A 15,033-nucleotide genomic window follows, 5' to 3' on the forward strand; every position below is an offset into this window, starting at 1 on the left:
AAGGTGAGTTGGACCAGAGCCTGAATGAGTATAGAGAACTGCTCTACATGGTACTTTCATTTCTGCAATATACTCATGGCGGCGGCGACGATCTGTAGGTCCCAAGTCATTTAGGCAAATCGGTTTGTTTTCCTCAGATATCAGAAGAAGATCATGAACTGGTTTGTATCTGGCAGCAAGAGTAGGCACGATGACTGGGGACCTCGGCAGCAACCTGTAATTGTCATTCTCCTTTGGACAGACAGACATGAATCTGAGATGGTCTTCCCTCACCTGCAAGAGATACATATTTATTTTTAAAAGCAGTCATGTTGCTATGCTATCACCAACAGTGACTAAAGTAACAGAACCCACAGCAAACCAATCACTAAGTGACTTGTCCAAGAACCCACATCAAACCATTTACTATAGCTGGGTACTGGGTACTACAATAGTTTGTTTTCCTGGTATTGTTTAGTTAAAACTACAGCAGCGCCATCTACAAAACTGAATTCACCAAACGATATAAATTTATGCTGCCGATACGTGCTTCCTAAAAAAACAATGCCACCTATTGGCAGTAGTTCCTTGTGACGTCATTTAAGGATCACTAAGCATTGCCTACCTGGTGACAGTGGCGGCACTTCAAACTGACTCAAACTTGGCCTAAATATGCAATTTACACAAATTAATATTTAGTGACAGACTGGCTCATTCATTCTCTACAAAATATTATGTTTTATTTTAGTGTAACCAGGGTAACTGGACCATAATACGCCCTACCACAGTGGGAGTGACTTAGTCCAAATCAGCTGATCTAGCCTAGTCCCTAAACTGATAAACATTTCAATTATCAGTGCTGTTTTAATGGTATTAAATGAGCAATATCAAAATTTCTAGTGAAATAAATATACTTTTTATCACCTTCATCTCTAGTATATCAAGTATAAAACAGATCTTCCAACATACAGCTGACATTGCTGATGCATTGTAAACAATCATAATCTTGCATGTCTTGTCCTTTCTGTTAGTTCCAAACTCGATATTAAAATATGGCAGCACAATTTAATATAGGAAGCATGTATACTCACTCATTTTGTATGTTCCAGTAGGCACTGTACTTGCGTAGACTTCCAGCGAACGAGAGTATGGCTGCGTGAACGGTCTTCCAAGAGTCTTTCTTCAAGTACGAAGACATGGCCAAATTGAAAAGTATATCGCTATGTGATTTAACTTCTTCTTGTCGGAGGAACGATGAATCAATTTTCCTCTTCTTCTGTAGTTCTGGCATTCTGTAGTTGCTGAACTGTTCAAAGGAAATTGGGATGGTGCAACCACGTTGCTTCAAAGTGTCATGGTTTCTGTCAACATACCAGAGACTCTCGGCCAGGGTATTGACAAAGGACAATCCAAGGGAGCTGACACTGTCGGCGCTCCAACCCAACTTATTGCTTTGAAGCCACTGGAGAATGTCATTCTTCAACTTGTTCTTCTGTGGCAGCTGAGTGAGCAGGAATATAGGTGGCAGGCAAGTACAAGAAGCATCATCATGGGCAGCATTCATGAGGACACTAAAAACAGTTGGTCGGCTATCGGGTTCCATCCTGTGATCCGTGGCCGTGTCTGCATCCAACACACATTTGAGAAATGAGCCAAGAGTCTTTGTCACATCAGAAACTTTGCAAGCTGGTGAAACTTTCGTCATGTCAGTTTTACTGGGGCCGGCGAATACTTTGACAAAAGTACTGCGTGTATCGTCAGGCAATGGCTCCCTATCCCCATCATACTTGCCGTCTGAGAACTCTGCATAGAAGTCCAAGATTGTAACATCCAACTCGATATTGCACGCAAACCAGTCCTTCACCGTCTTGGAAGAGCCCTCACGGGCTATTGATGCGATCACAATAGGCATTTCAAGACGATTCTAGCACGAATCAATACAGATTTCAGCGGGAAAAATCTCACACAATAGCCGCCATGAATGGCCAACGTAAAATGGGTGAAGTTGCCTGAGGCACTTGCGACGCTCTGCGCAGCACGCACTGCGCATGCGGTGCAGAACGGCGCCAAATTTGAATGTGAAAAGATCGTTTTTAATGATTTTTTTCAAAATAAAAAATAAATAAAGTTTCGGGTCGGGTGTGTTTCGTAGGGTCGGGCGGGGACGATCAACAACTCTTTTTTAAAATCTGGCCTTATATGCTTAGTGATGCAGTTTCTCTGGTACGTTTCTGCATGAGACTGTTTTCTGTTTTCTGAGACGAAGGACTGTTTTCTGAGGAGTTTGTAGACAGTGTGGTGAGTGTGACTAGAGTGAGTGATAGGTTGATGATGGTGAAAATGATGATTGGAAAGCTCTTGGTGAACGTCATCTCGGGATATGCTCCGCAGGTTGGTCGGAGCGATGAAGAGAAGGACAAGTTCTGGTGTGCGATAGAGAAGCTGATGGAAAACGTGAAAGATGAGGAAGTTGTTGTGGTAGGAGGAGACCTAAATGGACATGTGGGAAGGAGTATGGATGGTTTTGACGGAGTTCATGGGGGTTACGGATATGGAGTGAGAAATGGAGAAGGTGAAAGGATTTTTGAGTTTGCTGATGGAGCTGATTTGTTGATTTGTAATACTCAGTTCCAGAAAGAGGATAATAAGCTTGTTACATACACGTCAGGTGGGTCGACGACAACCGTTGACTACCTGATGGTGCGTAGGCGAGATAGGGGGCACCTCCGAGACACAAAGGTGATCCCGGGGGAGGAGGCTGTTTCACAGCACCACTTGGTTGTCTGCGACGTAAGGGTGAAAGGTGCGAGGAGAGCTCGGCGGGTGAAGTACCAACCGAGAATGAAGGTGTGGAGGTTGAAAGAGGTGACAGTAAGGGAGGCATTAAAAGAGAGGCTGAGTAGGGTCGAGGATGATGTGGTTGAGCTTGAAAGTGGTTGGATGTCAATGAAAGCTAGTCTGTTGGGAGCCGTTGGTGAGGTATGTGGATGGACAAAAGGACCACCGAGGCACTCGGAAACATGGTGGTGGGATGATGAAGTTGGAAAGAAGATTGACGAGAAGAGGAAGAAGTTCAAGGAGTGGCAGAAGGCGAAGGGTACGGGAGCAGAAACAGCAGAGCATGAAAGTTATAAGGCAGCCAGGAAGGCTGCAAAGAAAGAGGTAGCAAAGGCGTAGGAGGCATGTAGGAAAATGTTCGGAGAACGCTTGGATTCGGAAGAGCGTCAGAGAGCGGTATTCAGGATTGCAAAGCAGATAGCGAAAGAGAGGTGTGATGTGATGGGGGTGAGCTGCTTGAAGGATGAAGTGGGACAAATCGTTGTCGACCCAGATGGAATTAAAGGAAGATGGAAAAGATATATGGAAATGCTGTTGAATACAGAGAATGAATGGGATGGCAACATAGAGAGTAACCCAGTTTTAGGACCGGCAGAGAAGATAACTGAGAAGGAAGTTGAGGAAGCGATAAAAGCAATGAAGGGTAGAAAAGCGGGAGGGCCGACGGGAGTTGTGGGAGATATGTTGAAGGCAGCAGGAAGTTGGGGTGTGAAGAGAATGACAGAGATCTGTAATCTGGTGGTGAAAGAAGGCCGCATTCCAGTGGATTGGGAACTGAGTACCCTCGTCCCTCTATACAAGGGGAAAGGTGACCCTCTGGAGTGTGGCTCGTACCGAGCGATAAAGTTATTGGAGCATGGAATGAAGGTATTGGAAAGGGTGTTGGAGAGGAGGATAAGGAAGAAAGTGAAGATCGACGAAATGCAGTTTGGATTTATGCCAGGAAGAGGAACGACAGACGCGCTTTTCATTGTGAGGCAGTTGCAGGAGAAGTACATGGAGAAGAGGAAGAAGTTGTTTCTTGGGTTTGTTGATCTGGAGAAAGCATTCGATCGGGTTCCACGCAAAGTATTGACATGGGCATTGAGGAAGTTAGGAGTGGAGGAATGGTTGATCAGAGTAGTGATGGCAATGTACAAAAGAGCGCGCACAGCTGTAAGGACGAAGGACGGGAACAGTGGTGAGTTTGAGGTGAAGGTGGGAGTGCATCAGGGGTCGGTACTAAGTCCACTACTATTTGTAGCTGTGATGGAGGTGCTGGCTCAGAACGTAAAGGAGGGTTTACCGTGGGAGTTGTTGTATGCAGATGATCTGGTGTTGATTGCGGAAAGTATGGATGGACTGAAGGAAAAGATGAACACGTGGAAGGAATGTATGGAGACAAAAGGTCTGAAGGTGAATATCGGAAAGACGAAGGTGATGGCAAGTGGTAAAGCATGTGGTGAGGTGGAAAGAACTGGGAAGTGGCCCTGTGCTGTGTGTAGGAAGGGTGTCGGAGTGAACTCCATTCAGTGTACAATGTGCGCTGAGTGGGTTCATCAAAAATGTAGTTGTCTGAGAGGGTCATTAACCAGTGTGGCAGCTACATTCAAATGTAAGGTGTGCACAGAGGGAGCTGCAGATGGAGGAAATGTTGAGTTGGATCTTGGAGACGGTGTGAAGCTGGAAGGTGTGAAAACATTTTGCTACCTCGGAGACATGCTGAATGGAGAAGGTGGATCAGACTCGGCAACGGTTGCTCGAGTGAGATGTGCATGGAAGAAGTTTCGGGAATTGAGTGGCGTGCTGATGATGAGGGGAGTGTCGTTGAAGCTGAAGGGAAAGGTGTATGCTGCATGTGTGAGAAGTGTTATGATTTATGGGAGCGAGACATGGGTAATGAACGTAGAGCAGCAACGAAGGTTGGAAAGGGTGGAAATGCGAATGGTTCGACGGATGTGCGGAGTATCGTTGAGAGAGAGGAAGACAAATGATGAATTGCGAAAGATGATGGGAATAGAGCCTGTGATTGATGCTGTGAAGAGGAACAGGTTGAGATGGTTTGGTCATGTGTTGAGGAAGGATGAAAGTGACTGGTTGAGAAGAGTGATGGAAATGAATGTAGAAGGAAGTAGAAGACGGGGAAGACCGAGAAAGACTTGGCTAAAGATGGTGGAAGAAGAAATGCGGGCAAGGGGGTTAACAAGGAGAGATGCAGAAAATAGGGCAAAATGGAGAAGATTGTCATGGGGACCGCAAGGCTAACCCCCGCTCTAGCAGGGAAAATGGCCTTTTAAAATGCATGTTGTTGTTGTTGTTGTTGTGTTTCTGCATGAGAGGGACAAACGCTAATGTAAGTCAACCATGCAGAAAAGCAAGAACAGGATAAAAGCCAGGACCAAGAGAGAGAGCAGGAAGTGCGACCGCTCGCAATGAAACCCAGCACAAGAGAGAGTGAAATGGCGGGATGTGTCCTTTTTGTCCCTGGCACTAGAATGTTCGATGATGAGGTCACATGCTCTCCAATCAACGAGCGCCATCACATCAGTCTATGGCTATCAATCATTCCTTTCGGGGCGGGGCCTTACGGCCCTTCTTGACGCCTTTTGAGATGGCTCGGCTGGTTGGCGTCAGTGGTAGTGTTCGGATCCGGTCGGCGATTATGTGGTTTAATTTAGGTGCTGAATGCATGGCTGGTGTTGTAAGTGTCATAAGGAACGAAGGGAAAACTACAGAGGCGACTACATACAGGGAATGTTACCTTTATACCCTAACTAATTAGCATAGCTCCACCCCTCGCATGGAGACAAATATGCACTTACATGACATCCGGGCCTGACTTAGTTACAGGATGGTTTCTTCTTCGTGACATTCGGAGCGAACTACTCTATACATTCTACCTGGACTAAGGTATTTCATTGCCTACCCCCATAAATGTAACAATATATTGTTACGGACGCGGTTAAAGATGTTATTTTACCGAGCGGTGGTATTACCGCGACCGAACAGTTATTCCCCGACTAACCCGATTCAACCCCAAACGTTGGCCGTATCGCACCGCAGCTGCTCAATATGGAAAACTCTAAAGCGACCGAATGCAAAGAGGAAGAAGACGTACAGAAGAGTAACGGGGTTTATTATTTACACATATAATCAAGAAGAAAGCAGTCACGTTTATTTACAGGCACATGAGACGCAGGTGACACAGTGAAATCTTTAGCTTATACAAGCTTAATTACCTACCCAGGACAGAACAAATAAAGACGACTCACACGGGGAATGATGACAGGAATTGGCGGGAAGGAGAGGAAAGTCCACTGGGTCTGGCAGCACGATCCGCATGTTGGGCAGCCGCCGTTCCTTCGCGGCCCTGCTCCAAACTGCCGTCCAGGCCTCACGCTGCTGTGGCTGCAGTTTCGGTGGCTCCAGCTGCAGTAAATGAAGTTTCGGTGGCTCGAGCTGCAGTAAATGCAGTTTCGGTGGCTCGAGCTGCAGTAAGTGCAGTTTCGGTGTCTCGAGCTGCAGTAAGTGCAGTTTCGGTGGCTCGAGCTGCAGCTCAACTCTGGACTTCTCTCGGACTCAACTCAAAGCGCCTCTCTTGGACCCAACTCAAAGCGCATCTCTTGGACTCAACTCAAAGTGCATCTCTTGGACCCAACTGCTTGGACTCCCTCTCGTCTCTCTGTAGAACCTCATCTCTTCGGGAAACGCCCTGCCGTGGGTTATATAGGCCCCGCCCCTCAACCTTTGCGAACCTCCCCGATCGCTCTTCCTCCGCCCTCTCTAGCCAAACCCCTGGCTCATGGTTGGTCGAGTGGGGCTGGCTCACTCCTCCCCTCTATGACGAGGTGGAGACACGCCTTTATTCTCCGACCCTGCCTCGTGGTCAATGGCGGCAATTGGAGGGGAGGTACTTGGCAATGGCACTCGAGGCCTGGCAATGACGAAAGGGGAAATGGAGGTTTTGGGAATGGGAATGAAGGGAATCTATCTCTTTCACTGGTGCAATGGAGTATTTCAATTAATGGGAGACACAGCCTTACCCTAAAACACATAATATGATATAACTATCGAACAGGGGTATTCTATGATTGGCTGACGTGCATGCTTTTGGACTAATTATGGGACGCCCTTTGACCTTTATACAGCTCCGGAGGCAGGAGGCGCAGAATAAACAATAATAATAATAATAAAACACACAATAAAAAAAATACAGTCCTCATATCCGCAACAATATATATATATATATCACAGTATTTCAAAAGGTTGTGGACAAGTTATGACAAAACTTGGTGGATGAGTTGGTTCGGTGACAAGAACAAGCCGATTCAATTTTGGTTCATGTCCAGATCCAGATTCAGCCTATCAGTGAGATACAAAACATAAACTGTTCAGCCTGGTGGAAGTATGTGCCCTACCAATTGTCACTCTAGTCACCTCTGCCACCGAAGGTGGATGGAGGTTGTTTTCACCCTGTCTATTTGTTTTTGTGAACCAGGATATTTTTGCATCCGATAATTTTAAAGTAATTCCTCACTATTGAGAGATAGGGCAAAAAAACGATATATAGCAAGATATCCCAAAAGGTTGTGGACGTATTCGGACGAAACTTGGTGGACAGGTTGGGTGTGTGACAAGCAATAATTGATTCGACTTTGGTGAAGATATGGATCTGGATTTGGCCTATCAGTGGGATACAAAATGTAAAGTATTCAGCCTGGCAGAGGTATGCGCTCTATCGAATGTTGTTCCAGTTTAACCTTGAATTGTTGTTCCCTGTAGACTGTAGTATTTTCGAGGTGATACAGGTTTGGCGCATACATACTCTTATGAGAAGCGTGTGGTCTTGTTCGTTTCCCCCATGCCTCCTCTCCCTCGCCCTGAATTTATGCAGAATTGCTCTTCATTTGCAGTCGTTTCATTAGTCGCTATTTATTTATGCAGAATTGCCCTTCATTAGCAGCATTGCATGGAGCTGCTAACACCGCGTCTGGTGAGAACACACCAACTACAGTGTACTATACAATGCTTTGGAGGAAAAGGCAATATGAAGGGTTATTAATCAACAACTGTTTATTCATATTCTCGGCATGTATTTTTGGAATGAATATTTGGGATTGATCAAGCATGTTCCATGTCATACAGGCTCGTATAGCCTGCTGTCAATAATTTTGGCCTGCCTGATCTGTTTAATATTTTGGCACAAACCTGTTGTCTTCCATAAGGACAAATTGTAAAGCTTCAATGTGATGGAAAGTTTTTGAGCTGTAGTTTCGAGATTCTGAACTTGATTAGCTGAAACCCAGATAATGTACTTGTGTTCGGTTCAGCATTTTCAAGATGTGCATTTTGATTGAAGGATAATGCTGATTGAGGCTTCTCCCATTGCATCTGCTCATTTTTATGGACCATGGGCCATACTTTTGTGTTTGTGTGTGCGCACAGACAATGAAACAGCCGTATATATGCTGATGCCAATGGTCATGGCTGACCAGCACAGGTAAATGCCATGTGTGGACGCCTTGTTCAGCCACATAGTGGTCATTGCAATGATGTACTGTATTTGCTGCTGCACCATGTGTCCTTATTCGAGCTGCCAAAATCCAAGCACAAATATCGAAGAGCGAGAGACCCTTTCAGGTCTAGGGGAAGTTATTTTTAAAAAACAGTATGCCATCTTGTAATTATTGAGATTACTCGTACCGGTAGTTGGTCATTGCAAGTAATTGCTGGCTATTTGTATTCCGACAACGATGTATAATTTGATATTGTTGTACGAGGTGTAGTTTCCAGCGGTGACATCGTTGTGGCTTAATGAACCAAAGTTCCATTTTGAAGCAGCCGAAGCATTGCAACCCAAATCGAGTCTGAATCTTGTTGGTTATTTTTTACGTTGTACACAAGGGGGCAGTCTTTCCAAAGGGTTTCCTCAACATTTTTTTTTACTTTTTGTCTGTAACTGCGGATTTTATTTCGCACATTCTTCCAAACGATGTATTTTATCTCATGATTACCCACTGCTGCCTTGTTGACCTCCAGGTCAGTTTCCGAACTCCTTGCCAACTCCAAGTTTGATGTCAACTATACGTTCAGCCGAGTAAAGAGAAGCCTTTTGCATATCGCCTCCAAGTAAGAGCACTTCCATCTAACGACATCCAGCAACTCCTCCTTATGATCTTTCCTACTCTGTTACCAAGTTTGCTTGATTTTGTGTTAAAAATTTTTTTTCCCAAGGTTCATGCTTCAACACTCAACGTAATGATAAAATGGAATTTCCAACAAATGACGTCATTTCAGTAAAGCCTCTTGAGTTGCGTCATGTAATCGATCAACCAAACTCGTATCGGTGGCTTACTTTTAAAATGGTACATGCTTCTTCTTTGCTTGGCACTCAGTCTTTATAGGATGGAGCATGGACAAACAACCATGGAGGAAAATTCCTCTTCAATTTACCCACTCAATGCAGAGAGAAAGATGTAAAAGATGTTGTCGCTGCTAATACCCTAAGTGCTCTGGAAGTGACGTCATTTCCCCTACCCCCCAAATTCTGTGTTTGGTTTATAAGTAATACTCGCTTCCTCCAGGTGCGATTATATGGTGTACAATACCCCTTCCTTAGGCAGTGGTCAGTAGTTAAACTACAGCAGTATTCCATGTAAACAAGTGAAAATTGCAAATTTTTCCCTTCCTTCACTGGGGGGGGGGGGGGGGGGGGGAGGGGTGGAGGGACAATTATTTTGTGCCCATGACTTGACTCGAGGTACCCCTCCAGCCCATATACAAAATTTGGTGAGGATAGGCCAAGCCGTTATCAATTCTGAGATTAAGACACATTTATACCCCCATGCAGAGAATTTGTGAATTGTAGTATATAGTATTCTCATTAACTCCCCGCCTCTAATTTATGAACGTTCTGGTTGCCCCCCTTTTATATATAAAAACACTTTTGTTGCAGCCTCATTTATAAAAATTCTGATTACACTTCCCCTCACCCATTTATAAAAGGCTTTAGTTGTGCTTCCTCCCCCTGTATGTAAATTGTGGTTATACCCCTTCCTCCCTTAAATAATCTGGATGTGTATTGTTCCCCCCTTTTTAATATTTTGGCTGTGCCTCCCCCTTTTAAATAATATTGTTTTGCCCTCTCCTCCTTTAAAATATTCTGGTTGCACCCCCTTTTTAAACCAAAATGTGGTTGCACCCCCATTTATAAAAACAAATGCTTGGTTGTCCCTCCTTTGTTAAAAAAAACAAACAAACAAAAAAAAACATTATCCGGTTGCACCCCATTTTATTTAATACATACATACCCACATACATACCCACATACATACCCACATATATACCCACATACATACCCACATACATATCCACATACAGGAATCAAATTCCTGCGAGAGGCTAAGTGTGAAAAAATTCTGACTTAATGCGGGGCTCGAACCACGGACCTCCGTTGATTACGCGTCAACAGCCCACTGCGCTATTGACTCAGCCGCATTCTCGTCAGAAATTTTCCACACTTAACCCTGCGAGCTTTATAATGGCCAATGTCATACGTGCCTGCGAGGCAGACCCCGAATGTTAGCGTAAGTATTTATATATGCGTATGTACAGTCACGTGAAAAAGTAAGTAACACCCCATGTAAAGTTTTGACTTTTTCAACATACAGCAATTTGATCTTCATTTCAACAATATTGATAGATAAAGGTGATATAATATAACAAATATCATGAAACATTTACATTTTGTAGTCCATTGTATAATTTAAATAAAGGTAAATGCAAATTTCGTATGTGGAAAAAGTAAGTACACCCTTGGCTCTAATAGGTGGTATTGCCCCCTTTGGCAGAAACAACCTCAAGTAGGCGTTTCTTCTAACTGTCTACCAGTCTCTGACATCGACAGGGACAAATTTTTTCCCACTCCTCCATGCAGAATTCTTTCAACTGTGCGATGTTTGAGGGGTTTCTTGCATGCACAGCTCGTTTCAAATCCCCCCCACAACATCTCGATGGGATTTAGATCCGGGCTTTGACTTGGCCATTCCAGAACCCCCCATTTCTTTCTTTTCAGCCATTCCTTGGTGGATTTACTGGTATGTTTAGGGTCATTGTCATGTTGCAAGGTCCACCTTCGGTTGAGCTTCAACTCTCTGACAGATGGCCTCATATTATCCTCAGGCACCCTCTGGTGCAATGAAGAATTCATAGTGGATTCTATGATGGTGAGCTGCCCAGGCCCTGATGCAGCAAAGCGGCCCCAAACCATAATATTTCCACCACCATGCTTTACAGTTGGTATCAGGTTCTTGTGGTCAAATGCTGTCTTTGGTTTTCGCCAAACATGTCTTCTGGTACTGTGACCAAATATCTCTACCTTTGACTCATCTGTTCAGAGCACATTGTTCCTGAAGTGCTGGTCTTTGCCTAGGTGTTCATTGGCAAACTTGTCTTGCCCTGATGTTCTTTCTGGACAGCAAAGGTTTCCTCCTGGCACACCTCCCATGTAGATCAAATTTGTGCAGCCTCTTTCTAATGGTAGACCCGTGCACTTTGACATCAATAGTGGCAAGAGCTACCTGTAGGTCCCGTGATGACATTTTAGGGTTCTCAGAGACTTCTTTCAGCATCTTGCGGTCTGCTCTCGGGCTGAACTTGATGGGGTGGCCTGGCCTGAACAAGTTGGCAGTTGTTTGGAATCTTCTCCACTTGTAGATGATCTTCCGGACAGTCGAATGATTGATTTCAAATTGTTTGGAGATCTTTTTAAATCCCTTCCCAGACTTGCAGTCATCTATAACCTTCTTTCTGAAGGCCTCAGAGAGCTGTTTTGATCTAGGCATGGTGATGCCGCACACTTCAGCAACAAAGAGCAAACTAAACGAAATGTCTGAGGTTTAAATAAGACAGGTTCCTCCACGATCCTCTCTAACGATGTTCTAATCATTTGCACCTGAGCTGGTGCACCTGATTCTAATTTTAGGTATTTGAAGTAGTGATAAATGTAGGGGTGTACTTACTTTTTCCACATGCAAAATTTGCATTTATGTTTATTTAAATTATACAATGGACTACAAAATGTAAATGTTTCATGATATTTGTTATATTATATCACCTTTATCTATCAATATTATTGTTGAAATGAAGATCAAATAGCTGTATGTTGAAATATGTTGAAAAAGTCAAAACTTTACATGGGGTGTACTTACTTTTTCACGTGACTGTATGTGTGTATAAGCAGAAGTGCATTGAAGATTAAATCAATTTTTATAAACAGGAATCAAATTCCTGCGAGGGGCTAAGTGTGTAAGTATATATATATATACACATATACAAACATACATACCCACATACAAAATGGAAACACCAATGTAAAGTGACTTTATAGGGTGTTGAGCCACCACATGTGGCAAGTACGGCCTGTATGCACCATCGCATGGAGTCCACCAGCATCTGGAATTATGCAGGAGGGACGCGGCACCATTCTTCCATGAGAAAGTCAATAATCTCACACCTGTTTGATCGAAGTGGAAAACGCTGTTTCAGATGTCGTTCCAGAATATCTCATAAATCCGTTGGGTTCAGACTGTTGACTGAGAAAGCCATGACGTATGGATAACATCAGTGTCATGCTCATCAAACCATTGGGCGACCACATGTGCTCTGTGGATGGGGGCATTGGGGAGGTCTTCTCTTGCAGCCATGCTTAGCCATAATTATACACAACCAGGCCTGTGCAGCATTTTTAGACATGATCCTAAGCATGCTGGGATGTTATTTGCTTAAGTTCACACATGGGCTACACCTGTGTGGAAGCCATTGCCTGGTGTTCCTCATTTACTCGGGTGTTTCCATTTTTTGTCAACTACCTGTACATACATATATACATACTGTGCTACCCACATACATACATACCGACGGTCGTACAAACATACTACCCTCATACCGAGAATTGCTGAATTTTAGTATGAAGTTGAGTCCGGTGTTGTCATGTATTCGTCGACGTGTTTGTGTACACAGATCCTCGATGAGCTTTAGACCCTGTAGGCTGTAACCAACAAACAACAACAAACAACAGGCATTTTCAGGCCATTTTCCCTGCTAGAGCGGGGGTTAGCCTTGCGGTCCCCATGACAATCTTCTCCATTTTGCCCTATTTTCTGCATCTCCCCTTGTTAATCCCCTTGCCCGCATTTCTTCTTCCACCATCTTTAGCCAAGTCTTTCTCGGTCTTCCCCGTCCTCTACTTCCTTCTACATTCATTTCCATCACTCTTCTCAACCAGTCACTTTCATCCTTCCTCAACACATGACCAAACCATCTCAACCTGTTTCTCTTCACAGCTTCCATCACAGGCTCTATTCCCAACAAATAAAAACTATATTCCCAACTCTATTCCCTTTTGACCCTGCAACCAAACAAATAAAACCCTGAAAGTCTTCGAACAAGGCCCTACCCAGGAAACCACACCTTATTTGGCTGCAAAGGACCACCACTCTGTGTTTTGGAGAAGGATGTTCTTAAAAGATTGGACTGCATAAAATCAAATATCCCTGGGAATTCCTTGTTTCATCTCTCCTCCATTGAACCCCACAGGCCCCGCTTGATATTAGTCATAATAAACATTTTAATGCAACAAATGTAACTCTTAATTTCACATCTTAATCACACCATCTTGCTTCTTACTCAATGAATGAACATAGTCGATATCAAAACAAACAATAGCAATTTTTTTGTTTGTTTACTGCAACGTGTAAAGCATCTTAAGGTCGAGTGTTTCCGCATTAGATGATGGTTAAATCTCCCATTTGTTGTTTCTCAGCTGTGGATCCATTGAATGCCTCGTTCAACTCCTGAAAAGAGGTGCAAACCCCAATTACCAGGACATATCTGGGTGTACACCATTGCACTTGGCAGCCAGGAATGGGTAAGTGGTCCTGATTATTGGGTAAAGGTTTAAAATTTTCCATCCACTCAGAGGGCTTTAACAGGTAATTTGTACCCACACAGCTTTGCTTTGTGCTGACTGGTAATTGATGAGTACTTGCACAAGTTTGATTTGACGTGACTCTTAGCCTTGTCCGTCACGCTCAGTCATACAATGATCTTGGACAGAAGAGGAGGCCTTTTGACCAACCTCGTCTTTCCTTTTCCTTTTCTCAGATGGTTTTTCCTCTTTTGTCTTTCCTTTTTTTAGGTCTTTCCTTTTTTTTTTTTCCTGTCTTTTCAATTTTAAGTTTGAACCCCCGTCTTTCCTCCACACCCTATTAATTTAATCCCTCTTTACTTCATTTCACTGAAGCATGGTGGATGGAGGGGGAAGAGTGGGGAGGACAGTGGGGGCATGTACAGAGATACCACCAGGGGGGTTATTTAGAGTGGGGAGGATGGAGGGTTAGGTACAGGGATTTGACTAGGAGGTTTGTTTGTTTGTCTGTTTCTTTGTATATTTACTTGTTACTTGCAAAATCGAAGATTTTTCAAGTATATTGGTTGGCCTTGTGCATTAGTCTGTCTGTCTGTCTGTCTGTCAATCGCCTACAGGCCACAATTTTAAACCGATCTTCACGAAACTTCACCAGATGGTAGAGTTGGTCATAAGGAAGAAGCCTATTGATTTTGAGGTCAAAGGTTATCTTTAGGTCAAATATCTAAAATTGTCATTTTTCATCTTACTATAATTCACCAAATGTCTGTCTGTCTGTTCGAAGGTACCGTAAAAACTGCTGAACCGATCGCAAAGATATTTTGGGTGGATAATCCTGGGATCTCCAGGAGTAAAATAGGCTATTTAGTTTTTCCAATTTCAGCTTTGGTCTCCAGCATTCTCATGTTTGGACTCCCGCATAACATTCGCGTTCGCATAACATTCATTGTTCTCATTGTGACGATGTTGTTTTCCCGGGTGCCACACAAACGGCTGCACCGATTGCTGCACAGCTGCACCGATCGAACTCGGACAACAACAATCTTACATACTTACAATCCCACGAACCTTGAACCTTGAACGAATCCTTGAACTTCAATCGAGATATGCGGAAAGATATATCGAGATATACAATCCCACGAGATATGCGGAAAGGACGACCCAAAACCAATATAAACACCATTAAACATCATTCGTATATAAACATCATTAAAAGTAAATAATGACCTCGGCCAAAGTTCAAACGCCGTTTAATCTCCATGTGAGAGAATTCCACATAGCTATTTGGGCGGTGAATACGCCAACAGATC

The 15,033-nt window shown here is 43.8% G+C and overlaps 1 protein-coding gene across 4 annotated transcripts in view; it reads left to right on the forward strand.

The window, feature by feature from the left end:
• HACE1 (HECT domain and ankyrin repeat containing E3 ubiquitin protein ligase 1) overlaps positions 1–15,033 on the forward strand; it is a 612,560-nt gene that overhangs the window by 12,988 nt on the left and 584,539 nt on the right. For 3 of the 4 annotated variants that reach the window (XM_068135928.2, XM_068135929.2, XM_078768515.1), the window contains exons 2-4: positions 8,242–8,296; positions 8,836–8,925; positions 13,619–13,723. In XM_068135928.2, coding sequence (XP_067992029.2) covers positions 8,242–8,296; positions 8,836–8,925; positions 13,619–13,723 — 250 coding nt within the window. Of the gene's footprint in view, positions 1–8,241; positions 8,297–8,835; positions 8,926–13,618; positions 13,724–15,033 lie in introns of those variants that run through there. The other variant, XM_078768516.1, reaches the window with a different exon arrangement.

Source organism: Myxine glutinosa, chromosome 14, assembly GCF_964187855.1.
Source record: "Myxine glutinosa chromosome 14, kmMyxGlut1.1, whole genome shotgun sequence".
In the NCBI taxonomy this organism is placed as follows: Eukaryota; Metazoa; Chordata; class Myxini; order Myxiniformes; family Myxinidae; genus Myxine; species Myxine glutinosa.